Below are 26,501 nucleotides of genomic sequence, written 5' to 3' on the forward strand. Positions count from 1 at the left end.
CGTTGAGCGATCATCCATCATCCTGTCGCACACATTGAGCATCGTCGCCATCGCTATCATGTCTGCCACCACAACTCAGACCTCCGTCTCGACCACCCTCTCGGGCTCGCAAGACTCGTCATACGTTCCTCGAGGACCGGTGAAGACCAAGTTGAACTTCTTCAAAGACCCCGAAGATGGCTCCAAACCACACAACTACGTCGAGAAGCCACCTGCAGGTCAACCGCAACGGAACTTTGGCGAGACGGTAGTCGAAGTTCAGATGAACGATATCCGCGACCGAGAAAACGAGTTCTGGCTTGACAAGGACGCCTTTCAAGCTATCAAGGGCATTCCTTCAGAAGAGACGGAGTTCGTCGATGACGAGCACATCAAGAAGGTTTATTATCCTGAAGTGGAGAAACTGCTGCTGGAACAAGTGCCTGGCGCCCACAAAGTCACCATATTCGACCACACCATTCGACGGTCAAACCCCGATGCTCCTCGTGCGCCAGTCACAAGGGTACACGTCGACCAGACGGCACGATCGACGGAATGGCGCGTCAAGCTTCATAACCCGGAAGAGGCGGACGAGCTTCTGAAGGGCAGATACCGGATCATCAACGTGTGGCGACCTATCAACGGCATCGTCCAAGCACATCCTTTGGGGTTTGCTTCAGCCGATACCGTTGACGACCACGACTTGGTGCCCGTCGAACACCGATATCCTCACCGAACGGGTGAAACTGCTGCTGTACGGTATAAGCCGAAGCAAACCTTTTATTACTGGTCGGGCATGGACAATGACGAGAGGTTGTTCTTGAAGTGCTACGACAGCAAAGAGGGAGTTGGCCAGCGTGTGCCTCATACTGCCTTTATTGATCCCAGAACTCCGGAAGGGGCCAAGGGTCGCGAGAGCATTGAGGTCCGAGCTTTGGTCTACGGATAGAGGATTATCTGCAGGCATTAGAAAGCATCTTGCATTCAGACTTATGTATACCACGAAATATGAATGATATTGACACTTGCGACTCGAACCCGTTGTACGAGTATTCAACACAGGTGCATCACATCCTCGACAAGCGCTGCTCGCCTTCGCTGGGCTCGCCTAACTTGTCTATGGATCGCGGCAGTCTTGCTTCATCATACCGTACTACACAATACCCTGTGTCCGACGACCACTGCGCCGATTGTGATGCGTAGACTGCGTGTTCAACAGATCACCGTGAGATCGCGCATTGATGGGTCTGCGCTCGTGCATTCACTCTCCCCAACAACGGCGAGGTGATGATCTGACCTCGGCCAAAGTCCGCGGCCAGTCACTGGCCAACTACATACCTACATACCTGCATACTTAGGTACTTAGTACATAGTGACCTAGGTAGTCAGTACTTGTATCCCAATTATCACGTTTCCTATTGAGCGTATAGTCCTCTGTACTAGGCACGCCACGCATACCGCCCAGCCTTGCACAACCCGAATACGAGCAGTCTGCCTGTCCGCTGACTGATTGGCAAATTACCTGCGTCCTCTGACGTCTGATGTTCAACCCCGTCAATCTCCAGATCTCCTGGCGTGGTTTTCGGTACGAGGACTTCGACCGTCTCAAACGCCTGCCTTAATTTTTGGAAACGTAAAAATCATGCTGCCTGGCATAATTACAGATCCTGCCTGTCTCGACACGATGATGGCTTGCTTCCTTTCTGATACGTGGATAGCCTCCTCTCCTCTGCCCTCCCAGTCGATTGACTACGAACGAGCAAGTACGAGCACGAGCACCAGCTACTCAGGCGCAGTCCGAATACTCGGTGGCTAGGCTATGAACCAGATTCAATGCGTTCCTCCTTTCCGCATTGAGAAGGCACCGCGAGGGCATGGGAAAGTAATTACTGTGATGCTCAATGGCCCTCTTCCACATCGAGAAGTCATCGCGAAGGCGAGGACACTATCAGCTTGTACTACTGTGTAATTGTTTAGGTCGATAGCCGGTGGTAGCTTTGACGACTTCGACTTCCTTAGGCTGTGGCGTCCCTGGCCCATCTCGCCTCTCGTCTCCCGTCTCTCCGTCTCTCGCATCTCAGACCTATCGCTGGCTCGGAAATGGGTATTGCCTGGCCTTGGCGGTGATGGTGCTCTGCCCTTCCCGGCCATACCCTGCTCCGCCCATGCTCTGCCATGCGTTGGCATTCTATGCTCTGCTCTGCGTATGGCTCCCCGTTTGGGAGTGCGTCTCGCTTGTACGCGCGCAAGTATCCACTGATCGCCTCGCCGTGAAGGATCGCTCGGCAAGGCACACACGAACGATACATACAGTACCTAACACCCGACACATAACGCACACTACTCGTACTCGGTCCACAGCCCCGCAAGGAAACTCCCATACTCACTCTTCACGCTTCACGCATTCGGAGTACGAGTAAGAGTACTCATGCGTACAATATGAAACGCATGCATGCGGCGTGTGCCTATGCCCTGGTTCCAACACCCTAAGCACAGCCCTGCCCTGCCCCTGCCCAGCCTCGCGAGTGGAAACACACTCACCCTCACTCTCATTCCCACTCTCATTCCCACGCCTATTCGACCACAATCCGAATACGAAAGCATGTGCGTGACGGCCCCTGGCTATCTACCCGATCAGGTAGATCTCAGAATACGATACCCGGGAGGAAAGATCCACTGGGGTTTCCAAGTCGGGTTATATTCTGGATACGAGGAATCGGCACATTGTAACAAGACGTCAACGACCAACATGCGAGATTGCTGCAGTCGAAGGGAAGAGGTCGTACCACGCAAGCCTCTGGATATCACTAGCCTTGGCGCTGGGGATTGCTCCTGCGGAGAGAGCAAGCAAGGTAATGTGTATATAAAAGGGGGTTTGAATCCCTATGTGTCTGGTTGGAGGGACATCTGTCTTCAGTGGTCATCCTCATCCCTTTGCAATTCGCTATCCATCCCATCTCATCTCATCTCAATTCATACCATATCACTTTGAACGAAGTGTGAGTTTCATTGGTCATACAAGGGCACTATAGCAGTATCCACAACGACAACACAACAACCACTGTCATCACCACCATCCGCGGCAGCAGCAACAACAGCAGCAGTACCTCCTCGAGCACACAAACCTTACACTTATATCACACCATCCTACGCCATGTCCAACTCGACATCATCCTCCAATGACTCGTCCTCGGACGACCTCGACCTCAACCTGTACTTCTACTCCCCCTCCACGGCCGCGGCCGTGGTCTTCTCCGTGCTGTACGCCACCTTGGCCCTTTGGCACGGATACATCAACTTCATCTCGACCAGGCGCCACGCCGCTGGTGGGCAAAAACACAAATACACGATCCCTCTGTTCGTGGCCTGCGTGATATCCACGGCAGGTTGGGCCGTGCGCATCGCCAGCATCAACAACGTGTCGTCCATCCCCCTGTACGCCGTGAGCGCGAGCTACATTGTCATCTCCCCGATCTTCGTCTGCGCGACACTCTACCTCCTGCTCACGCGCCTGATCCGCTGGAGCCTGCCCTCTGGAGGTGATTTACAGATCTTCCTCGGTATCTCGCCACGCTGGATCGGCCGCATCTTCATCACCTCGGACGTCTTCTCCTTTTTGACGCAGTGCTCTGGCTCCGGCATAGCCAGTTCGGGGAATTGGGAAGGTAACCTCAAGACGGTGGGCACCAACGTGCTGCTGGTGGGCCTGTGTCTGCAGCTCGCGACGTTTACTGTCTTTTTGGCCGTGCTGTGGATGTTTGGCCGGCGGGCCGCGAGGACCAAAGAGGCAGGCTTGGATCCGTCCGTCAGGAAGGTCGTGTTTGGAGTCTGGCTGGCCGGGTTTTTCGTCCAGGTTGGTCTCTCCCCTCTCGTCCCTCTCGAGCTCGTGCCTCCCTGCCTATCCTGCCCTTTCGCTCTTCTCTCGTCCCTCTCGTCCCCCTTGCCTGCTTGCCTGTCCCGCCCTTTCGCTCTTCTCTCGCCCCTAGCTACCTTCCGCTCTTGGTTTGAACCGTATAGCGGCTAACTCACTGACGCGTTGCAGGTCCGCTCCATCTACCGGGTCGTCGAGTTCGCCATGGGCGTGGACGGATATCTGTTCAAGCACGAGTGGTGTCTGTATGTCTTCGAGGCGGTCCCCATGTTTGTCGCCTTGAGCGTCTTGGCCTTCTATCACCCTGTGAGATGGATGCAGCAGCAGAAGTCAAGCGCCGAGTTTGCCATGCAAGATACCTACGCGCACCCCAGCCGGTCGGGCAAGGTCAGTGGGATGAACAAGGGAGGCGCAGTGGCGTAATGGACAAGCCGAAGGACTTGATGGGTATATAGTAAAGGTAAAAGACGCGGACTTTGGATGGGCGTTGCTTATTGCGACTGGGCCGACTGAGGATCTCGGCGGGGGAGAGGGCAAGGTCATATGCCTTTTTGACAATGGAGACGACATAGGGGTCGGGAGGAGGCACCATCATGAGAATCACGACCAACGAGAACGTGCCGCTGTGGAACATTTGACGAAGCTGGTCAATGGCGTGAGCTGGAAGCGATGCCGAAATGTGGAAAAAAAAAAAATTGAGATATGAGGATTTCTTATCGCAAACACTCCCGCCTAGACCACTGTGACCAACTGATCGTCGTCCTTGAGACTTCCCTTGAGTTTCCAGCATCAATTCAAGAGCGAATGCGTCCAGCAGTCAAGAAGTATCACACACCAGTGGAGATTTTCCGGGAAATGGTTTTGGGAACAACGCCCATCTTCGTCACACCACTCGATTTATCCGAGATTCAGAACGAAAGGGACAGTCCTACTCTTGTCAAGAAGTTGCGATTGGAGCTCCGGACTCGGCGTCCGTACCCTGGGACTGTGATCTGGGGCAATGGCCTCGCAGTAATCGTCGTCCATTGGGCATGCTTCGTAGATCCGCTCGTGGCAGTCGCGTGCGACGGAAAGTCACAAGCCCGTAGGAGCAGCGTCTCAGAGCCCCACGAAGCTCTGGTACAAGTTGGAGATATCGCGAAATGTTGGAACACTGGCGCCGTATTTCGTCGTCAATCTGTGAGCCGCAATCCCATGTTGTGATAGGATCGCAAATCGCGTCGAGTCATGGATAACATTATGAAGCTTCGTCTTGCTGTTCAATCGTCGAACCGCTCGTTAAGCCCATCAAGCTTCTGGTCAGTCTCATATAGGCTCCAACTCTAGCATGGTCGTCTCAGGAGTGATGTCCTGTGCTGCTAAGTGAAGCTGCAGCACTGGTGGCAGATGAAGTACTTCGCCATTGATCTCGGCAATGACTGCGGCGATAACAGTCCTGGGCCAGTCGAGATGGTTGGACCATTCCGAATCTTCAAGTCTCTCAAAGATCCCCTGGGCCCACTCGACTGAACCTTGCAAGACACGAACTCGACTCACATCTGCGCGGTGAGGCCATTCATGAGCGGCCAGCGGGACCATCAGTAACTGGAGGCCCACGAAGTATGCAAGGAGGAGTTGCGCGACAAGGTTGTTCGGGTCAAGGAATGTCTTGAACGCATCGTGGCACAGTTCGTACCAAACGCCGTACACGCCGATGAATTGTAGGTAGCCTGAGGCCGGCGATGCCTGGAGAGAGGTAATCACGTCGACCAGCGCGGCATGGAAATCAATCTCGGTAGTGCCGCTCAGGAAGGGTCGAATATTTTCCAGGCCATCATATGCATCCTCAAGGAGACGGGGGTCGACCGGTGGCAAATTCTGCAGCCGTGGCGCCATGTACTTGAAGTGCCAATCCGGTTGCAGGTTGAACGCTGTCGGGGCATGTTCTTGTTTGATTTTTTCGGTAGTCAAGGCGCAACCTCGTACCATAGTGATGAAGTCAGCGAGACCATCGCCCATGTATGAGGCTTGAAAGGTAAGCGCATAACAAGAAGCGAGCATGGCGTCGGACTCGCCGTACGTGCGCGCGGTCTGGCTGAGTGCTTGATTGAGTCCTGCGATGGCATGGCCGCGGTGGATGAGGGACTCTCGTCGATAATCCACACCGGTGAGGCGGCTGAGGTGCGACGCGCCCAACGAGAGCAAGGCGTGCATGAGATATTCGTGCTGCTCGGCGAATTGGGGAATATCGTGGACCCAGACATGGTCGTTGTCTACGGGCAAATGTGGGTAGGCGATTGTGAGGAAGTGGTGGAAGAATCTCATATCCAGGATCGAGAAGGTCGCAGCTGGAAAAGACGGTGAACTGTTGGGATTGCGCTTCATCAACGGCAGATTGCTCGATTTCCGTGGCGCTGGCTCGGTCGGGTAGACGCAAGTGAGTCCCTTCATCAAGCAGCTTCCACACGCGGGCTTTGTTTCGTTACACTTGATCTTCCTCTGCTTACACGAGAAGCAGCCGCCGCGGCTCTTTTTATGCGACCGTCGCGTAAGATTTGGTGCAAGTGTCCGGGTTTTGTGTTTGCTGTCGCGTCGCGCGGCGCCATTGCTTCCTGGGGTCGTCGGATCGGATGACAAGTCCCATGAAGCAATGGAGGTGATGTCGGGAGAGGTTGTGTCGGTTGTGTTGCTTTGGTCCAAGGTCATCTTGGTATACAGGAATACATTAGGTGCACAAACTCAGGACTGCTGGAACGCCAGCACATTTGGATGTTGTAAGTCTGTGTCGGCAGCCCACCGAGCGTCAATTAGTGCCGTACCCAGTCGACAGGGGTTGCAGACCCATCGGCCTGAGCGATGCCACAGGACTGGGAGGATGGGGTCGGGGATGGTCGGCCAAGCGCAAGGCATACTCGGGCAATCTTGGGGTTTGCGGGCATCTCCCTGGTCGCGCTGGCTGTTACGGCCGTGGGGTGTCCTGGTGTGCAGAAACGCGGTAAGCATGTTGCCAGTCACTGAATACTCGAACCTGGACGTCGTGCTTCTGCAGCAGATCGGCATGCAACGAAACGTTTCAGCCTGGAGTCAGAGCGGTCCAAGGCCTGGGGAACACGAGAATGTGACGCAGAGGCGCTGCCCAGATCCAATGGGAAAATTTGAGAGAATATCTGGTGTTCAAGAATACGCCCTTCCCATCTTGTCAAAAGAAATCATCCAGTACCCAGTAAAGGTTGTCAGTGGTATGGGGGAGAGTATCCGCCGAGACGTCTTCAACAACACTACTGCGTACGAGTACACAGCATGAGGGAAAAAGCAAGCACGGATCCAGAGCATCACGTACACAGTCCTGTACCCAGTATAGGCAGTCCACTGGCGTGAGGTGGGGGATACTGAGTAACAGCACAGGTCAAAAAGCTTTGTCTGTTCTAGCGATGGAGCCAGAGCCCGAGACCCCTAGGGCGACTACCAAAAATAGCGGGCCTCTTGTTCGCTATTCCGCACTGGCAGCCCCTACTGGAAACAGCTTAGAGCCATCGACAATCTTCCGTCAACGGGGATAGAAGCCAGGCAGAAGCGGAAGGCAGCAGGGGAGGTCCACCCGTGCCACGAGCATTTCCAGGGAGTTGGATACCCCTTTTCTCGTGGATGACTCTTCCGGAATGACGATCGACGACTTCGCGAGAACACATTGAGTATTGTGGAAGTACGTGTGGAGGTTATTTTGGTCACGAGCCACTCCCAAGTGAGGGATGGGTGAGGGATAAATGACGGCTCGGACAAAAAATGACGCCGTGTCTGTCCGAATCTCAACAGGCGCTCCAGGCTATCGGCGAGTATCGTCCTACTGTCTACAACCACCTTATTCGGTACGGGTAGTGGGGGACATTGCCAGGAACTGCTTGTCATCGTCGAGGTACCCAGTAGGGGCCAATGGGGCATAGGCGGCGATCATGCAAAGAATCGCCGTAGTAACTGTATCCTGGAGACTCGGATCAGAGGGAAGGCCTGTGACAATCGATGACCAATTTACCAGGTATTGCTCTCTTGGACAACTGGGTGACAACTGAGAGGACAGTGACACAATTCTGAACGCCGTATGAAGGGCAGGTGAAAGAACCTCAGCCAAGTGAGGGAATGTGCAACCAACCGAGGCAGCACGCACTGTCTATGACGTTGTCATTTCAAGCCCAACCGCTTCCACGACCTGCGCTGTTGCAAACTTGCCATTTTATCCTCTCATAGAAGGATGTCCTGTGTAGACTATTATACTCCCTTCTTCGCTGGCCTTTTTGCTCTTCTTACCGGAGGTGCCCTTCAGGATTGGGTGCATTAGACTCAAGGTGGCCTTTACTCGTTTAAGTCATGGATATATCACCAAGAGCCCTCATTAAACTCCTCGTCCCGCGTCTACCACTGTTGCTCACGACGGCCATTTTGAACACAATCTCTCTATCGCCGAACTCGTCAAAGCAAGATTTACAAACCGAAGTTACTGTGGTTATCCTACGATCCATTCTCAATGTGAGAAAGACAATGAGTTATTTGCAACATATTTCCCTGAAAGATCCCGGAATCAAAGGTCCCGTGTCGATCGCGAAAGTGACAATTCCACCTCCCATAGACGAAGACGGCCCAAGAGATGCTATTGTTAGGGCCATTAAAGAGCTAGGCGACGGTAGCGAAACATACACTCTGCCGGATATCGTGAGCGTGCAAGCTGAGTGGACTGGCTATCGCAAAGGCGTCGCGAAGAACGAGCCTAGGCCAGACCTCCCTGAAGCGGACCAGTACAGGGTATTGATGGCAGGCGTGTCGAGTGAGACCACGATCCTGTATTTCCACGGCGGAGCTTATTTTTTGATGGATCCTTGTTCGCATAGACAGTCTGTCGCCCATCTCGCAAGATTGACTGGGGGAAGAGGCTACTCTGTGAGGTATCGCCTCGCTCCTCAGAACCCCTTTCCCGCTCAACTGCTGGACGGGTTAATAGCGTATCTGTCTCTCCTATCTCCGCCTGACCGCTCCTTTCACGAACCTGTACCTGCCAAATCTATTGTCTTTGCAGGCGATTCTGCGGGCGGAAATCTCGCCGTGGCTCTACTGCAGTTGCTGTTGACGCTACAAAGAATCGGCCTACGTACTATCAAGTTTCATGGCGTCGATGTTTCTATTGAGCTTCCTGCCGGCGTGGCGCTCAACTCGTGTTGGGCAGACATCTCGCGGTCGATGCCTTCAATCAACAAAAATGCTCAGTTTGACTACCTGGATCCGCCGACTGCTGAAGGGATATCCAAGTCGGATCCGCTGCCAGATGATCTGTGGCCGGCGAGGCCTCCTCGAGCCGAGATTTTCTGCAACGCTTCCATGGTGGCACATCCGCTCGTCTCGCCGCTGGCCGCACACCCGGAGTTGTGGAAGGGAATGCCACCTGCTTGGCTGTGCTTGGGCAATGAAGGTTTAGAGGATGAGATCACCATTCTCGCTCGCAGGATGCACCAGGGAGGTGGAGCGGTGCACTTCGTCGGCTATGAAGGAATGCCTCACTGTTTTGCGATGATCTTTCCTACTAGCCCAAAAGGCCAGGATTGTTACCAGCGACAGGCAAAGTTCATCATGGATGTTGTCGGTGACGCGGGCCCAACGTCGAGTGAAGCCGTCTGGGTAAAGGCTTTCTCGAACCCGCCCGAACCGAACGAACTTGACTTTGAACACCTGAGTAAACTCACCGACGACGAGGTTTCGAGCGCTATCGAGACAATGCGGAACCATGCAAGGAGACGGGAGCAAGAAGCCTTGAAGAAGTGGAACGAACTACAATCTCGGGCGAAGCTATAGTGTACTCGTGGCCATGCCCTTCTCCCCCGGCGCCAATAGCTCCCTGTTCTCATAGCTTCGTTTTGGCTGGCGCTTTGGCCCTCGGCCTTGATCCTGTATCCACCTCCGCAAACCAAGGATACAGCGGAGGTCCGTCGTGCTCGAGTGTAGCGGAGAATTTCGCCGATCGCTTTTCAAGAAAGCTCTGTACGCCTTCCTTGCAATCTGGGTTGGCAAACATGTGGTAAAGCACTGCACTGTCAAGTAAGTGTGTTTCTTCAGCCGTTGGTTTGCCTCTCCACATCAGTTCTCGGTTCATAAAGCCAGCTAGCACGCTCGTCTTTTCGGCAATGGTGGTTGCGAGCTCCAAGGCTCTCTTCAACACTCCTGCCTGATCCTCGAGGACCTCTTGGAACAAGCTTCCGAAATGCTTCGAGTCGCCCCTGTATGTATCGCCCGTTGTGAGGAGATATAGAGCGTTACTGTGGCCAATTAGTCTCGGCAGAAAGAACGAGGAATTGGATTCCATGGTGATTCCACGCCTGGCGAAGACAAAGCCGTATTTCGACGATGCGTGAGCAATCCGGATGGCTGCCGACAAACCCAAGGTCATCCCGAGACCAACAGCCGAACCATTGAGAGCGACAATAGTGGGCTTGCGACAACGATAGATGCAGAGATTGAGACGGCCGCCACTGCCAAATGTCAGAACCAACCGTCCGGGACTGGTGTAGCTATGCCTACGAATCCCGGTGATCCACCAATCTCTCCCGATCACCTCCACTTGGAAAGCCAATGTCGAGATCCGCTCCGGCACAGAAGAACTTGCCTGCGCCGGTAATCACAACACATCTGACCCTTTCATCGAGGTCGAACATTGGGTACACCAATTCGAAGTCGCGCATCATCTGTACCGTGAAGGCATTTCCTTGTTTCGGACGATTTAGCGTGACCAAGACGACCGCAGTGGCTTCCGCGGCACCCTCGGGGTAATGGGACACCTTGATATCCTTGACCGGAAGGGCTTCATAGGAACTGGGGATCTGCACCGTTACTGGGTCTGGCAACATCTTGAATGCTTGATTGTGCTGGCCGAGGCTGGGACTGGCGAAATAGAATAGATATAGAGCCGAAGAGACTAGAATGGTCAAGCTAAGGGAATTTCACACATATTTGAGGACTCCTGGGGCACAAGAGCTCTAGAGATTCCTGATTTCGTTGCCCATGTTGGCCCCGTGTACCTCGGAATCGCGTAGACATTGATTTGTGAACAAGCAGCCGAGAAATCGTGAGCTCATTGACCTGGCTCTGCAGCCGCGTTTGAGGACCGCGAGTGAACTCCGTTGGGGACAAGGCCTCGGACAGCTGAACTGCAGCTAATCAGGAGTCAAAGACCGCAACTTGAATCTTGCAGCGACTGTGTCACGACCGCAGGAAGCAGGAAGTGGGAAGCAGGGCGAGAAGGCGTTGAATGAGGTGGGTATTTACGCCGGGAGCACATTGCTCCGGACCCGAATCTGTCTTTGAGTGATTTGCACTCCACGGTACTGCGTACGGAGTACAGTAACTGCGCCTTCGCCATCACCCAGGTGTATATGCCCAGGCCTTCCACAGCGTGCAGAGGGTGACTCAGGAGCTGTTTCCTTTCGAGTCACAACAGCATCGATCATGGCGCATGTATCCTCAAGGCGAGGCGACAAGCCCTTGTTCCCCAGATGCTCCAGGCGTGTTCATCTTTTCGCGCCTTGACATGCCATAACACTGGCAAGATAACACCTGCCAGCATGTATTCCACGCTACGTCTCCCCTGGTCGGCTGACCCTCCGGGGCGCGAACAGGCCTACCGCGCGGCTGGCCTGGTGAGAACAAAAGGCACTTTGTTTCTCCTGCCTCCACCGGACTCAGTCCTCCGCGAGACATTCAACGCCCCTCCCCGACCGAAAACGCGCATGTCTTCTGGTGCCGTTGCACTATGCAAGCACTTCGAACGTGGAGGAGCATCCTCTGAGCATGGTCGGGCTCATCCCTTCTGGACTTTGCCCCGGGGTAGCAACGACAACAAGACGGAGATTGCGAGGCAGATCCTGGAGCAGATGCTCGCCGAGGCTGTGTGGAAGAACGTCATGCTTTTGCATCACGGGGTAGCGGTCTATGAGATCAGAAACGCGAAGGGCTTTGGGATGAGATGGACCTTGGATATCAAAGAGAAGAAGTGCCACAACGGCGTCGACAGTGCTGCTACCAAGTGCGACGCGCAAGACGTCGAAGATCAGGACGATTTCGAGAAGGACTGGGAGGTCACCAGGACGACCTTCCGAGGGTTTCTGGAGCCGATTGCTGGGATGGATCATGAGTTGGACGGGGCATGGCTGAGCAAAGGTGTCTGAGAAGTTCTGGAAACCCGGACATCCACCTCGCAGCTTAGGAGGTACTGGTGGGTTGCTTTGTGTGGGTATCGACCATGAGCATCAGAAGGCCTCTTCCAGAGTCTTCTCCGGAGCAATGACCAAATGATATTGTATTCTTCTATCTAGAACACTGACCAGGTTGCAGCCCGGATATCGAGGTGTACCAGTATTGGAGAGATGGCCATCTATTCACTGTTGCAGAAGGGGACTGATGAATGTTCTGTGGATTGTGTCCAACAGCCTTCGAGCAAGGCCCTGCACGCACTCTTCGAGGCTATACATAAAAGCACTTGGGTCCTCTGCAGCGCGTCTGCCGTCAGATTCACAACCTGTAGTTACATTCCCACGGTTCATCCACTTGGCTGGCGGGGCTCATCCATTTCTCACCCACTGATCATCCCCAATTCCCCAACTCCGCACCCCAGAGTCGTGGGGTTCGGAGGGGCTGAGGTGAGTTGATCGCGATCAGCCGTCACTGACTGCAACCATGCACGCGCGACTGTATGCGAAGTCACAACAGCTTATCCATCAGGTGCAATGGCTGCCTCGGCAGTGTGATCGGTCGCAGCGCATGTCCCGCCCCCGATGAGTGCTGCATTTCCTGCCTCCCTGCTTGATCGCTACTGGGCAAGTTGGTCTCTCGACTGGCGCGCCTCTGCCACGTTACTTTCTCATCTTGCCCTCCCCAATCTCCTCCTTCTCTCGGTGGTACTGTCCACGGTACGGCCAACGTTTCTCTTTGCGCCGCAAAAGCATGAAATAGAGCTGGACCAGTCAATCGGACGCGTCGTATTTTGACATGCAGGTCATCCCGGTCATCTGCAGCTCGAGATCGGACACTGCAAGGTTCTTATCGACGCTTCCGGCGGTGAGGTCACGCCTAGTCCAGCCGACAGGATGGCTCACGCCTCCTTGACCACCCGATCGCTGTCGCTTAAACTATCTGCCAGCGGCTGTTTCAGCGTCAGAGAGCCAGGTACATGCTCCATGCTAAATAAATGCCATCGGTCTCGAGGGTACGGAGCGTGATGCTGACGTGTCGAGACAGTCCCCAGGTTCGGCGCTTTCTATGGTTGTGGGCGGCAGAGCCGCCACGCGAGGAGACATGTGCGGGCATCTTCTGGCGGCCGGGTCGCGCTCGGCTACACACAGCAACACCAGCACAAAAGCCTCATCAGGCTACCACCTCGGGCAGTCACGATATGGTCGAGACACAAATCCGAACTGCCAGTCAGTAGCATCCCTTACTCGGAGCTCACAATCGGTATTCCGGCAGAGACTTTCGAGGGTGAACGACGTGTCGCAGTCGCCCCTCAGAATATTCCTCTGCTATTAAAGAAAGGTTTCTCTCGCGTCCTCGTTGAGCGTGGTGCTGGTAATGAAGCCGAGTTTACGGATGAGGTCTATGAGCATGTCGGCGCCACCGTGGTGGACCGCCAGACCGTCTGGTCCGAGAGCAACATCCTCCTCAAGGTTCGTCCACCGAACGTCGAGACCGAAGTGCCCAACATCAAGGAAGGAACCACCTTGATCTCATTCATTCAGCCAATGCAGAACAGACCGCTCGTCGAAGCGCTTGCGTCTCGCCGGGTGACGGCTTTCGCCATGGACATGATCCCCAGAATATCCCGTGCACAGGCTTTCGACGCATTGAGTTCCATGGCAAATATTGCCGGTTACAAAGCCGTGCTGGAGGCATCGAACCACTACGGGCGTTTCCTGACTGGTCAGGTCACCGCCGCAGGAAAGATTCCCCCTTCGAAGGTTCTGGTCATTGGAGCTGGTGTTGCTGGCTTGAGTGCCATCACGACCGCACGCCGCCTCGGCGCCATTGTGCGGGGCTTCGACACCCGTTCTGCCGCTCGTGAACAGGTACAGTCCCTGGGCGCTGATTTTCTCGAAGTCAGCGTCAAGGAAGAAGGAGGTGCTGCCGGTGGCTACAGCAAGGAAATGTCCAAGGAGTTCATCGAGGCGGAGATGAAACTGTTTATGGAGCAATGCCAGGAAGTGGACATCGTGATTACTACTGCTGCCATTCCAGGAAGACCTTCGCCAAAGCTCATCACGGAGAAGATGGTGAGTGCCATGAAACCCGGCTCCGTCATCGTCGACCTGGCAGCTGAGGGTGGTGGAAATTGCGAAGTCACGCAACCCGGCAAACTCATTGTGCACAACCACGTCACCATTATTGGATACAAGGATTTCCCGTCTCGCCTACCCACGCAATCGGCCAGTCTGTACTCGAACAACATCACCAAGTTTCTTCTGTCTATGGCCCCCAAAGACAACTCGTTTGGTATTGACCTGGAAGATGAGGTCGTCCGAGGCTCCATTGTCACGCACAACGGTGAAATCCTTCCTCCTGCTCCACGACCTGCTCCGCCCCCGACTCCTCAGCAGCAGCATCACGAGGAGCCCAAGCCTGTCGAATTGACTCCGTGGCAAGCTCAAACCCGCCAAGCGGCAGCAGTCACTGCTGGTATGGGCGGCGCTCTTGCACTCGGCAAGCTCACCTCCCCTTTGTTCATGGGAAGTGCATTCACTGCCGGACTTGCAGGTTTGATTGGCTATCGGTCAGTCTGGGGCGTCATTCCCGCTCTTCATTCACCTTTGATGAGCGTCACGAACGCCATTTCTGGCATCGTGGGTGTGGGCGGCTTCTTCATCATGGGTGGGGGTTACTTGCCTGAGACTATCCCTCAAGCCATGGGTGCACTGTCAGTCCTGCTCGCCTTCGTCAATGTTTCCGGCGGGTTTGTCATCACCAAGCGCATGTTGGATATGTTCAAGCGTCCGACAGATCCGCCTGAATATCCATGGCTATATGCCATTCCGGGTGCGCTCTTTGGAGGCGGCTTTATTGTGGCGGCCAGCACTGGTATGGCTGGGCTTGTGCAGGCCGGGTATCTAGTCAGCAGTCTTTTGTGTATTGGTGAGTGGAGGGAACTTTCCTCGCTCGTGCTCCCGTCTGCACACTTTGCTGATGCTTGACATACAGGATCCATCCAAGGTCTCGCTTCTCAAGCAACAGCTCGCACAGGCAATCTACTTGGAATCCTAGGTGTCCTAGCCGGCATCATCGCTTCACTGGGCGCAGTCGGCTTCTCTCCTGAGGTCTTGACCCAATTTGGTGCAATCGCAACCATCGGTGGTATCGTCGGTGCTCTGATCGGCCGACGCATCACTCCCACCGAGCTTCCTCAGACGGTCGCGGCATTGCATTCGGTCGTCGGTCTTGCTGCTGTTCTCACCAGCATCGGCAGCGTGCTGGCTGACGTCTCGCACATCTCAACACTACATATGGTCACGGCGTACCTGGGTGTTCTCATCGGTGAGTGCTTGCTCCTCGTGTGCTCGCCATCTAACCAGTCGCCGCAGGTGGTGTCACATTCACGGGCTCGTTGGTCGCGTTCATGAAACTTGCAGGCCGAATGTCGTCCAGACCCACGATACTTCCCGGCCGTCATATCATCAATTCGGGGCTGCTAGCCGCCAATGCAGGTACGATGGGCGCGTTTGTGACCATGGCTCCTGGCGCACCGGCCGTCGCCGCGGTGTGTCTGTCCGCGAATACCGCCCTCAGTTTCATCCAGGGCTATACCACCACGGCGGCGATCGGAGGCGCAGACATGCCCGTGGTCATCACCGTGTTGAACGCCTACTCAGGCTTTGCGCTTGTCGCGGAAGGATTCATGCTCGACAACCCCTTGTTACTGACGGTGGGCTCTCTGATCGGCGTGAGTGGCTCCATCCTGTCGTACATCATGTGCGTGGCGATGAACCGGTCCCTCACGAACGTCCTCTTCGGCGGCATCGCGCCCATACCGCAGGACGCGGGCAAGGAAATCACCGGCACTGTCACAAAGACCACGGTGGAAGAAACCGTCGATGCCATGGCGTCAGCGGAATCGGTCATTATAGTGGTTGGATACGGCATGGCTGTAGCCAAGGCGCAATACGCCATCGCCGAGATAGTGGCCCTGTTGCGCTCCAAAGGCGTCCGCGTCCGCTTTGCCATTCATCCCGTTGCTGGAAGAATGCCGGGCCAGTGCAACGTCCTCTTGGCCGAAGCAAGCGTGCCATACGACATTGTGCTAGAGATGGACGAGATCAACGACGATTTCCCCGAAACCGATCTAACGTTGGTGATTGGGGCCAACGACACAGTCAATCCAATCGCCCTGGAACCGGGAAGTCCCATTGCCGGCATGCCGGTGTTGCATGCCTGGAAGAGTAAAACCGTAGTGGTCATGAAGAGAGGCATGAGCAGCGGATATGGTGAGTATCACGGCCTATGTTGAAGACGACGAAAGAGTCTATGTTTCATTACTGACCCCGTGCGCGTTTTGCAGCCGACGTTCCAAACCCCATGTTCTACATGCCTGGCACGAGGATGCTGTTCGGCGACGCCAAGCAGACCTGCGACGCTCTCAAGGCGGCGCTCGAAACGCGGTACAAGGCCCAGTTCCACGTCTAAAGCGCATAAATGTGGTACGAACACGGCCACCGTGGGTGTGGGTGATGAGAGAGATGCGCGGTGCCGGCGGCAGGATCCCTCGGTTCAAAAAAGCTCCACCCGTCGTGGCAGTCCAGATGTCTTTGGCCGGCTACGGCACCCGATCCAGCGAGCCAGCCAGCGAGGGAGCCCACGTTGGCCATGGCAGCCATGGCAGCCAACTCAGCCACGCAACTGGCTGAAACCATCTGGTCGGAATCGGATCAGGTGATCTAATACTCGTAAGCCAGAATTGAGCTGAACGCCACGCAACGGAACGCAACGGTGCAGACGAGATATTGACAACGCCGGGACGAGGTACTGTGTAGTGGTTGAAATTGGGCCGCAGGAGCAAAACTGGCGTTGGTGTTGTTAGCGTTATGATGTGGTACAGTATTGTTTGGAGCCCAAGACAGACAGACAGACAGACAGACAGACAGATGGCGAGCTAATCAGTAAATAAACCGCTTGAACCTTTGCGAGACGCCGACTGCTTCGTGAAGGTAATCTGAAGACGCTATAACGCTCTAATAGTCTATATCTAATTATGTAGTAGAGGCGTCAAGGATCTATCAAGCATAGAGCGGGGCAGTACAGGTCGACGTAGAGGCCGTAATCAATACATATACTCGGTAAATCTCCCATCTTCGTCATCAAATAACCAGGCGAGCGGGCGGGCTGATTGTCGAGCAGTCACATTCTTCGTCTCCTCGTGGGAAGTCACTCCGTCTCTCATCCTTGAGTTCGTGCGTGAACGTCTCTGTCTGCATCACACGCCCTCAGCCAGAGTACTCGCCGTGATCCATGATGCTCAGTCCCTCTTCTCCCTAACGTCGACGACCACCCCGTCCAACCACCTCCCCTTCCTCTCCACGGACGCGGGCTGCACAAAAGCCCTCGCCTCCCTGACAACCCCATTTGCATCCACCAGACGAACCACGCCACCGTCGACGACCAATCCAATCTTCCTCGCCACCCGCTGACTCGCGTGGTTCGTGTCGAAGATGCCGGCCCAGATATCCTGCACGCCCATCGCGTCGGTCCACCATCTCAGCGCCGCGGTGCCGGCCTCGGTCGCGTACCCTCTGCCCGTGTATTCTTCGTGGATGTAGTACACGAGGTCAGGGCTGGGGAGGGGCCGGCGGTGAAAGAGGGACGTCATGCCTATGACACCCCGGTCGGGTTGGGCGCGGAGGTAGATGAGGTGCCAGGGGTGGGTGGGGAAGGTGGTGGGCGTCACACTCCCGCTCGTCGACGACGACGACGGACTCTGCGGCTGGGGCTGCTGCGGTCGAGGACCGAACTTGCGGCACCGGTTGTCTACGTCCTCGGCGGTGGAGAGGCCGAGATTGCCGACTGTGCGGTGGGCGTAAGGGCCGTCGTAGATGGCGAGGATGGCGGCGTAGTCGGCGGGGCGGGAGGGGTCGAACATGCGGAGGATGAGGCGGTCGGTCTCGAGGGGTGGGAAGGCGGGCTGTGGTTCTGTGTTGGACTCCATTCTGGGCTTGTTCTCTCTCCTCCTGCAGGAGGACGTTGATGCCGATATTTTCTCGTCTGTGTCTGGTTCTGTGTCCCGTGGAGGGTCAAGCATTAAACCGCGTTTGAGACGATATTGGACTTGGGGCTGAGGTTAATGTTCACGACAGACAGACACGATGCGTGCTCTGCAAGCGGTCTTGCTTTGTTGAAGAAGTACATCTCCGCTACTGCGCTGCTGAGCTGCTCCACTAGGGATGTCAGTATGTAGCAAGTAATGTGTCTCGGGCGGAGTTCTAGGATCTCAAGGTCGTATCCGCTCGGCCTTGCGTGGTGGGTGGGAGCAGAGCTGTAGCCATTGTCATGTCTTCTCTGCACAGATGGCAGGAAATACTTAGTCCTCATCCCGCTTAGAGGGGTATCATGCTGACGTGGTCTTGTACGAGTACAGTGCACGGCAGCCCACCTGCAGAATACTCCGGACGCTGAAGGGAGTATCCGAGCCCTGGATGGGCCAGGCTGCGCGCTTGGTGGGATACAGGATCCATTCCGGGCATGTAGTGCGGGCGTCTGAAAAGAGACCCCGGGCCTCTGCAGGAGAGTGCAAACATTTGTCCAACCTCTTAAAGGGCGGACCATGGGGTCAGCAATTGCTGCTGCTTGCGGTAGGAAAGCATGTCAGATGAACGAGCATTGACCTTGAATGCTGAGCCGGAAGGAAGACAGAGGCTCCTCTCGATGAGCCGTTTGGTTGGCTGCTGAACACCATGATTGATTGCAGGTGCCGATCAGAGTAGTAATTACCCAGTATCGATTAAGTCAGGCAAGTCCACACGTCCAGTGCGAGCACTACTGTGTTACACCGGCTCGCCGCTTGGGGTTACTCCATACGAGTCCCAGCCAAGAATTCGCCGGGCTCGAATCCTGCGGTGCTGACACATGGTGTTCTGGAGGGTTTATCTTGCGGTATCGTGACGTTCCGCCGCACTTCTCTCATAGCTTGTCTTCCCAGGGCCAAAGGCGTGTCCCCGACTATCGGATAGCTTTGGCCACGGTGGCAATAATGCCAAGCTCAATTGCGCCGCATGCAGTCATTGCTGTGGACTGAGCTTGGAAGTGGGTGAAGTGGGTGAACTGAGGACGGGAGAGTTTGTTGAAGCCGCCGACACCGGGATCGAGCCGGCGACAGTTGGATGTGTGTTGCCGTCACTTCTCACTCTCACACTCAAGCCAGGTAGATGTCGACAGTGAGGGAACGCCTGCCTTCCTTGTCCTCCTTGGCCTCGTCGGCAGGCTGGATTGTCAATTCCCGCCCCTGGTTGTACTTGCTCAACGAGCCCGCCACGTATCGTCGAGCCCATCGATGCATCTGGCCGAGAAACCAGTCGTCCTGGTTGTCGCTGCCCCAGCCCACGAACAGATCCACCCGGAGGTGCTTGACCCATTTCCAGTCTCTTTCGTCGAGCGCCTTGAAGAAATTGTCCAAGCAAAGATTGTTGCAGAGCATGAATGTGCGCTCTTTCGCCGCTCGCTGGACCAGTGGCTGGACTTCCTCAAAGATCTGTCGGCTGACGCGCAGCACACGGGTGTCGCAGTGTTTGTAGGTCGAGTTGTTGTCGCAGCAACCTCCCAGACGGTGAGCCTGGCACTGCTGGGCTTTGAGAGCGCATTCACATGGGTATATCTTGGTGGGCTGTACGAGGTAGGACCATATTTGTAGGCGGATCTCCAGCGGCAGCGTCTGCAGCGAAATCCCCGCCATTGGAGAGACTTGTATATGTACGAACGGGAGAAATGCAGCCAATTTCACCCGTCGTCGCGCAGATGGCTTTCACAGGTTCTAGTTGTCGACTGCAGACGAAATGTAGTCTAAGTAATCAAACGGCGTTCTGCGGACTCATGTAGGTTCTAAGAGAGTGTTGAGATATCAGATCAGGCTGGGCTGAAATGGCGCCTGTTCAGCTCCTGTTCACACAACAAAAGATACAATGGTCGGGCGAAAATGATACGAGGCACAAGGCTCCAAGCCTGGGCTGGCTGAGGTAGATTGGATGAATGTGGTGGACTGGCACGGACATTCCAATATATGTGTGTGTGCGTGGGAACAGGGATACACATGCAAGATTAGCCTCAATGACTCAGTACACCGCATCATCATCATCATCGTGATAGTGTTTCGGATATGCTGACCGCTCTAAGTAAGAGTGCGACATGTCGAGCCTCTTCGCCCCCTGTGAGAGGGACTACACCGTTCCTGACCTAACGGGAATGGATCCCGCAAGCCACCAACACGGAAACTGATAAGAAGCGACGCAGGTACGAATGACAAGCAAATGGACAAATGATGCGGCTGGAACGCTTTCCGGTTGTGGCCGACATTCACCGATACATTCTCGTATCGAAGCAACCGAGGTGTGACCGAAGACGGCTTATTACTCATCCCAGCATCGCCGTCCTCACTGGCTTTGTCGGCCCTTGGACAAGAATACGGTGTTCCCTACGACGGTGTCTCTTGTACTCCGTAAGCTCAACAAACATGCAACGCGCTGGACAGCTTCGTCACGGTTTCTTTCAATTCGGCCAACGTATCACAGGCTGCAAACACGAACCGGTCTGGTCTGAGGATCACGTACTTTCTCCCTCCCACTTCCTTGCGAAGGCGCAATTCGTCGTAGCCAATTGGAGGTGGTCGGTTCTTGCAGAGAACAGGATCGGCTGCGAACTCGTCGCCGCCCGCGATCCGAGCTAATTGTTGCTGGACTGGCACGTCTTCAGCAGACAGGGACACTTTTGTGGATTGGATGATGACGGTCGCTTCCTCGGCGAGGAGCAAGCCATCAGACAGACCGTTGATATCTTCGAGGCCTCGCGTGAGTGGTTCCACTTCTGCGACTTTGTCCGGCAAGACAAGGAGCTGGAACAAGCCTGTATTGTCTTCTGAGAAGATCAAATCGTCCGTGAACTCGATCTTGTTGGTTCGGAAATTGAAGGCGTACACTTGGGGCAAGAGTAGGCCGCCTACCGAATCTGCGAGGAATGCCAGTCCTGGGGTGTATCGATATCGAGTCATCCCTTGTGCTCGGGCTCCCTTCTGCAGTTCTCTCTTCCAACTAGGAACAAGCTGAATCGCCCACATATACCACTCTCGAATGAACACTTTGATCGGGTCTGATTCGGTGACATAGGCGCCATTCTGGATGGTAGCAGCTAGAGACCGTTCGAGCTGCTGTTTGCGTTCGCTGTACCATGCCGTGAGGACAGCTTCATGATTGATTGTGGGACGGCGGTGAAGCAAGGCCAGACGCCAGGCAAGAGCGGACGCGTCTCGAAATCCGGAGGCAATGCCTTGGCCACCTACACTCCTGGTTAGCTTCGTCGAGCGGGAAGAGTATGATTCCTACCAAAGGGAGGGAATACGTGAGCTGCGTCTCCTGCTAAGACTACGCGTCCAATCGACCACTTGTTGCAGCTTCTGGCCACGAACGAGAAAGGCCGCGACCTCAGTGTCTTGATGCAGTCCTCGGGAAACCTCACAGGCTGCTCCAAGCCGTACCAGCTACCAGGGTGCGTGATGTACGGGTAGATGATTTTGCTCGTCTCTTCCGGCGTCGCCATCTTGTGCCCATCTTCTCCCGGTAATATGACAAACTCGAATCTCCACAATCGATCAGCCTTTAGGCCGAACCGTCCGCAAACCGAAGGTCGCTTGTGGTTGCACAGAAACCGGAATTGCTTGGGGAAGAAGAGGTCATAGACTTGTTCGGGTGTATACCCTAGCCGCCAGAGAGGGAATTCAGGGTGGGTCTTTTGTGTTGGCAGCGAGATCTGCCAGTTTAGCGCCACCCAAGTCTCGTCGTAATCAGATCTGTGCTCCGTTAGCAAGGTTGACTCCCTGGGATGTACATGCTACACACTCTTTGCATTTCTCCATGACGACGCCTTTGGGTTCAAGATATCTCTTGCGGACGTAGCCTGTCTTCCCATCTGCGCCGACGAGGAACGGCGCCGATAACTTGTGTGTGTCTCCATGTGCATCTGTATACTCGACCGTCACTCGCTTGTCGTCCTCAGATATACCTATCACTGTTGATTCTGTGCGAATCTGAGACGATGGTAATATCTGAAGCTTATCTCTGATCGCTTTCTCCATTGCAGGCTGTTTGTGGCAGATGAAACCGACGTGACCAGTGCCACCTTCGGTGGTGGTGTAGTCCATGGTCAGGAGTGGCTTCTTGTACAGGTTTGTTTCGCTACCTGTGACAAAGTTGAAGATCTCCATACCTTCTCACCATCAGCTTGTTTCCGCCACAAGATCAATTCACTTACAGGTCCCGATCTCTGTGTAGATCTTGTCATAGATCCCAATAGACTGCAGTATCCGGATTCCATCCTCATCCAAAGCAATTCCTCTCGGGTCAGTGGTGATGTCTTTTTCTCTCTCTAGCACAACGTTGGGTACCTTCATTGCTCCGAGAAGTGCTGAAAGTACAACGCCCGTCGGACCTCCGCCGCATATTATCACGCCTGTCTCGTCGATATGGGGTGTGGTCTCAGTCATGATGAAAAGCAAAGCGGGACAATTTGGGGGCGGGTGAGGTTGGGGTGAAACTACTGTGAGAGGGAGTCTCTTCCCTACCTATATAGAGGCTGTGGAGATGAAAGGAAAGTCGAATGGAACTAGTGATTGTTTGCTCGCCATTAAGAGCATTTCTTACACTGTCACGATGCAAGGGCTCGATCCCAAAGCGCGGCAAAAGCTGGGACAAGAGATCAAACCCGGGAGTCTCTTGTAATGTGGGACTCGTGGGGGGAGTTCGATAACGTCCCACAATCGAGCCCTTCGTGCTTTCTCACAAACGAGAGGTGCAGGTCCAGACCCCGTACGGAGTAGTTTTCGGTCTTTGAGCAGCTTTCAAGGGCTCACCTGTCACTGCGCCGTGATCTCCAGAGTCTATACGGAGTATGTCGCCGCTGTTGCTGCCCTCACTCGCCACGTGTCAAGATGCTGGTTCGACGAGAGACTATCGACCAGGGCGGTTTCTGTATACGTAGTGATGGATGCGCGCGTGCAAAATACATATGGTAAATGTCGTCGCTGCATCCGAAGGGAATCTTCGATTGATGAGTATTTTGACATTGATCGCATATTGAAAAGTATGGGGTATTGCAACCAGGAATTAGCCGAGGCCAACATCCTGCGTCTGGTTGGGTAAGTGAATCCCCCGGAGGGCGCCCCAAGTTGCTCCAGGCTCGCCCCGCCAAACTCCCGGCCTTAAGGCTCAAAGTGAGGACATCGCTTTCCCCAGCTTTTGCGGCATCCTTCCTTCTTTCCCCACAAGATACTTTCCTTCCATACTCCGTCCAACCGCAGTCTTGTCCTTTGAATCGGTGTCTGTGTGGCATGACATCTCCGTCCTAATGCGATGGGGGTAACGTTCATCTCTCTTTACAACCACTCTAGGCAATGCCTGCACCTCAGATAACGCCCAGTTCCAAAGATGGTTCGAGGGGGCGCCGTGCGGCCAAGATCCGACAGTGCTCGACGTGTGGTCGCACTTTCGCTAAGACGGATCACCTCGAGAGGCATGTCAGATCTCATACCAAGGAGAAGCCATTTATCTGTACGAAGTGCGGCAGGAAATATGGTCGACAGTAAGTCTTGTTCAAGTGGAACCTATGACTTTGCTCAAAAGGACGTCTAGCGATACCCTGCTTCGGCATCAGAAGGATCACTCGGACGACCCTTCCGTCGTTGTCGAAGAAGAACAAAGCGGCACCAGCGATGCGATTACCATCGACACCTCGCAAGTCTTTCCAAGCAACACGGCCGCCCTCGATGAAACGGCATGCTCGGCTGAAAGAAGCCAAATAACCACCAACGATGCCTCTGTCGATATGTACCAGACAAACTTCACCTCCAGTCATTTGAGTAGTGGGTTGGACATGACACTGGATCCTTTTACTTTTGATCTCGAGACTCAGTTCCCCTCCTGGCTCGTTGACAGCGACCTCCATAACGGCATTTTGGATACCCCTCTGGTGGCGACTATGGCAGAGCTGCGACCTGGCTGGCCAGAAAGCCCAGATATTACTTTCGGTGGGACTACCAACTACAAGCCTGTGTCAAACATGAAGCGGATCTGGTTCACAGCAAACGACGACGGCGACGAGGTCGTGCCTCAATCAGGACCTACAACACCTCCTGGGTCTCGCGACGAGGTGGACGACTCGTACCGGCAAACGCTTACTCAAAGCCTCCAAATCCGACCCATGAAGGAACAGACCGCTCTTCCGTCGGCAGATTTCCTCAATCTTTGCGTCAGATCATATTTTGCACGATTTCATCCTGTATTCCCAGTCGTACACGCCCCGACATTCCGCCCTTCAAAGGCGAATTCGATGGTACTACTGTCCATCTGTTCTGTAGGCAGTCTCTTCACCGGATCAGTGCATGCAATTCGCCAAGGTGTACAGATATATGATAGGCTACACAAAGCCGTGCTCGCCAATTGGGATCGGCTCCTTGCGCGAGGAATTGATCAGAAGATTTCGCTCATCCAGACTGCTATCATCGGGCAAACCTTCGGCCTGCTCTCTGGGGAGCCGAGACACCTGGCAATCGTCGATGCATTCAATGGAACGTTGATCTCATGGGCGCGACGTTCTGCGACATTCAAGACCAAAAAGATGGTCGGCCTTGACCTCAACGTGTCCTCAACGGAGCTGGACAAGAAGTGGCGAGAATGGGCGAGAAACGAAGAGCTCATCCGAATCGCGCTGAGCGTGCATATCCACGATGCGGAACTCGCTGCCATGTTCCATCATGAGCCCTTCCTTCGGCACAATTCTCGTCAGCTACCCGTAGCCGCATCAAACCAGACATTCATGGCTGTTCGGGCGGATGAGTGGCGCAAGGCATATCTGAGCGACCCAAGCAACCTCGAAACTAGCAATGCCACGCCGGCCTCGATTGATGAGCATCTAGACTTCGACCTCCTCGCTATGCCAAACAACAGCCACTTTACGGCTTACACCGTTCTTGAAGGCATTTGCGCTAATATAGTGGAAACCGGGTTGAATGGGACCACGCAATCGAATCCAGATGAGATTCTGACCACGTTGACGTCGTTTCATCGACACTTCCTACAAGAATCAGCCGCCTGGGAAGCGGATCATATGGACATGAGCATATTGTGGCACCTTGCATTTATGATCATGTTTGCTGATTTCGACCTCTTGGAACGGGCCATTGGGAGAGACGGCTCTGAGCTTTCACCAGAAGACCTGCACGCAGTCACACTGTGGGCGAACTCAGATCAAGCCCGGCGATGCGTCATCCACGGCTTGATCATCCAGAAAAAGCTGGAGAATTTGCCCCTCGGATTTGAGCCTGCAATCCATGTACCCCGAGCAATGTTCCGCGCGGGTATTGCATGGTTTTGCTATACTCGATTTGGTTCTGAGCAGGATAGTGGACAACGAACAACAGCTACTACCGATAGCACAGAGTACCCTGAGTTCAAGTTAATTGGCGTCAATCCGGCTTTACTGCTCTTCCAAGCCAGCGGTTACAAGCATGGGAAGCCCACGACGACCGAGACCAACGCATCGCTCAGCGGGCTGACTGACCTCTTGAGGCGAATAGGGCACTGGGAGATCGCGAGAAGATTTGCCGCCATACTAGGAGCCCTGTTGCACAACGAAGCGGAATGACCGTCGAGCAGCAGTAGCGCTGCGTCAGTCAGCCACATCATGACTATCTCGGGATCAGATCAGTCGCACCGGTCGATGTCCATACAATGCGGACGGAAACCTTGTCGGCGAGGCACTTTGATCTTTGCAGCGTCATCAGTGCACATTTGTGAATGACTGAACCTGGCGACATGGCCGGGTACCCTTACACAGACGAGGCAGTGGGTGTTTGACCCATTGGGTCAGTGGCTACTCGAGTCGTAAGGCCTTGAAACTGCCTATGGGGAGTGTCGAGCGTCTGAACGTCCTCGGAAGAAATTGAGTACTTCGTCTATAAGACCGACTCCCTTCACCATCGAAGGAAGTGCTCGCCGGATCGACCTGACCGCCAACTGGCCTGAAGCAACTCGCAGGTTTGTCACCCCGCTCTCTTACCATTCACCCTTCGTAACTCCGTGATGAGGACGACGTTCAAAATGTTCCTCACTAAGGACAAGGAATTGAACGCTCTGGTATAATCTGGGTGTGGGGATGATAAAATCCACATATTGCGGACTGAGTCAGGGGAGACCGCTCGAGGTCCGATCAAAGTGCAGTCTGAGCAGCCGGAACGATGAGGGCTTCTCGACGACTTGTGGTTATATGGCCGAGTGCATCACCAAAGACTCATAGCGGTACAACCGTAACTTTGTCGTGCATCTGTGATCCTTGCTACCGCAAGTGGTCTGCGCGAAGAGTTCGAAATGGGGAGCTTTAGGATGGATGGCTTACTCGGAGCAACCGTAAG

General features: G+C 54.6%; 11 protein-coding genes across 11 annotated transcripts; 6 read left to right on the forward strand and 5 right to left on the reverse strand.

The window, feature by feature from the left end:
* Positions 1-58: 58 nt before the first annotated feature.
* Positions 59-928, forward strand: G647_02905 (uncharacterized protein; the record flags this gene model as incomplete). The annotated part of the gene is made up of 1 exon (XM_008727251.1): positions 59-928. One exon carries the CDS (start codon positions 59-61, stop codon positions 926-928), a length of 870 nt encoding a protein of 289 aa, XP_008725473.1.
* Positions 929-3,133: 2,205 nt separating this feature from the next.
* Positions 3,134-4,273, forward strand: G647_02906 (uncharacterized protein; the record flags this gene model as incomplete). Its single annotated transcript, XM_008727252.1, has 2 exons — positions 3,134-3,832; positions 4,022-4,273. 2 exons carry the CDS (start codon positions 3,134-3,136, stop codon positions 4,271-4,273), a joined length of 951 nt encoding a protein of 316 aa, XP_008725474.1.
* An 882-nt stretch (positions 4,274-5,155) lies between these two features.
* Positions 5,156-6,535, reverse strand: G647_02907 (uncharacterized protein; the record flags this gene model as incomplete). The annotated part of the gene is made up of 1 exon (XM_008727253.1): positions 5,156-6,535. The coding sequence occupies one exon, from the start codon at positions 6,533-6,535 to the stop codon at positions 5,156-5,158; it is 1,380 nt and encodes a 459-aa protein (XP_008725475.1).
* A 1,656-nt stretch (positions 6,536-8,191) lies between these two features.
* Positions 8,192-9,664, forward strand: G647_02908 (uncharacterized protein; the record flags this gene model as incomplete). The annotated part of the gene is made up of 1 exon (XM_008727254.1): positions 8,192-9,664. One exon carries the CDS (start codon positions 8,192-8,194, stop codon positions 9,662-9,664), a length of 1,473 nt encoding a protein of 490 aa, XP_008725476.1.
* A 49-nt stretch (positions 9,665-9,713) lies between these two features.
* On the reverse strand, positions 9,714-10,713 carry G647_02909 (uncharacterized protein; the record flags this gene model as incomplete). Its single annotated transcript, XM_008727255.1, has 2 exons — positions 9,714-10,338; positions 10,388-10,713. The coding sequence occupies 2 exons, from the start codon at positions 10,711-10,713 to the stop codon at positions 9,714-9,716; spliced, it is 951 nt and encodes a 316-aa protein (XP_008725477.1).
* A 714-nt stretch (positions 10,714-11,427) lies between these two features.
* G647_02910 (uncharacterized protein) lies at positions 11,428-12,030 on the forward strand (the record flags this gene model as incomplete). Its single annotated transcript, XM_008727256.1, has 1 exon — positions 11,428-12,030. The coding sequence occupies one exon, from the start codon at positions 11,428-11,430 to the stop codon at positions 12,028-12,030; it is 603 nt and encodes a 200-aa protein (XP_008725478.1).
* Positions 12,031-12,948: 918 nt separating this feature from the next.
* On the forward strand, positions 12,949-16,528 carry G647_02911 (NAD(P)(+) transhydrogenase (AB-specific), alpha subunit; the record flags this gene model as incomplete). The annotated part of the gene is made up of 5 exons (XM_008727257.1): positions 12,949-13,027; positions 13,100-14,983; positions 15,050-15,382; positions 15,430-16,329; positions 16,404-16,528. 5 exons carry the CDS (start codon positions 12,949-12,951, stop codon positions 16,526-16,528), a joined length of 3,321 nt encoding a protein of 1,106 aa, XP_008725479.1.
* An 829-nt stretch (positions 16,529-17,357) lies between these two features.
* G647_02912 (uncharacterized protein) lies at positions 17,358-18,044 on the reverse strand (the record flags this gene model as incomplete). The annotated part of the gene is made up of 1 exon (XM_008727258.1): positions 17,358-18,044. One exon carries the CDS (start codon positions 18,042-18,044, stop codon positions 17,358-17,360), a length of 687 nt encoding a protein of 228 aa, XP_008725480.1.
* Positions 18,045-19,247: 1,203 nt separating this feature from the next.
* On the reverse strand, positions 19,248-19,784 carry G647_02913 (uncharacterized protein; the record flags this gene model as incomplete). The annotated part of the gene is made up of 1 exon (XM_008727259.1): positions 19,248-19,784. The coding sequence occupies one exon, from the start codon at positions 19,782-19,784 to the stop codon at positions 19,248-19,250; it is 537 nt and encodes a 178-aa protein (XP_008725481.1).
* A 765-nt stretch (positions 19,785-20,549) lies between these two features.
* G647_02914 (uncharacterized protein) lies at positions 20,550-22,580 on the reverse strand (the record flags this gene model as incomplete). The annotated part of the gene is made up of 4 exons (XM_008727260.1): positions 20,550-21,376; positions 21,424-21,887; positions 21,937-22,303; positions 22,349-22,580. The coding sequence occupies 4 exons, from the start codon at positions 22,578-22,580 to the stop codon at positions 20,550-20,552; spliced, it is 1,890 nt and encodes a 629-aa protein (XP_008725482.1).
* Positions 22,581-23,486: 906 nt separating this feature from the next.
* Positions 23,487-25,735, forward strand: G647_02915 (uncharacterized protein; the record flags this gene model as incomplete). The annotated part of the gene is made up of 2 exons (XM_008727261.1): positions 23,487-23,674; positions 23,725-25,735. 2 exons carry the CDS (start codon positions 23,487-23,489, stop codon positions 25,733-25,735), a joined length of 2,199 nt encoding a protein of 732 aa, XP_008725483.1.
* Between the last annotated feature and the right edge of the window lie 766 nt (positions 25,736-26,501).

Source organism: Cladophialophora carrionii (genome assembly GCF_000365165.1).
Source record: "Cladophialophora carrionii CBS 160.54 unplaced genomic scaffold supercont1.2, whole genome shotgun sequence".
Taxonomy (NCBI): domain Eukaryota; kingdom Fungi; phylum Ascomycota; class Eurotiomycetes; order Chaetothyriales; family Herpotrichiellaceae; genus Cladophialophora; species Cladophialophora carrionii.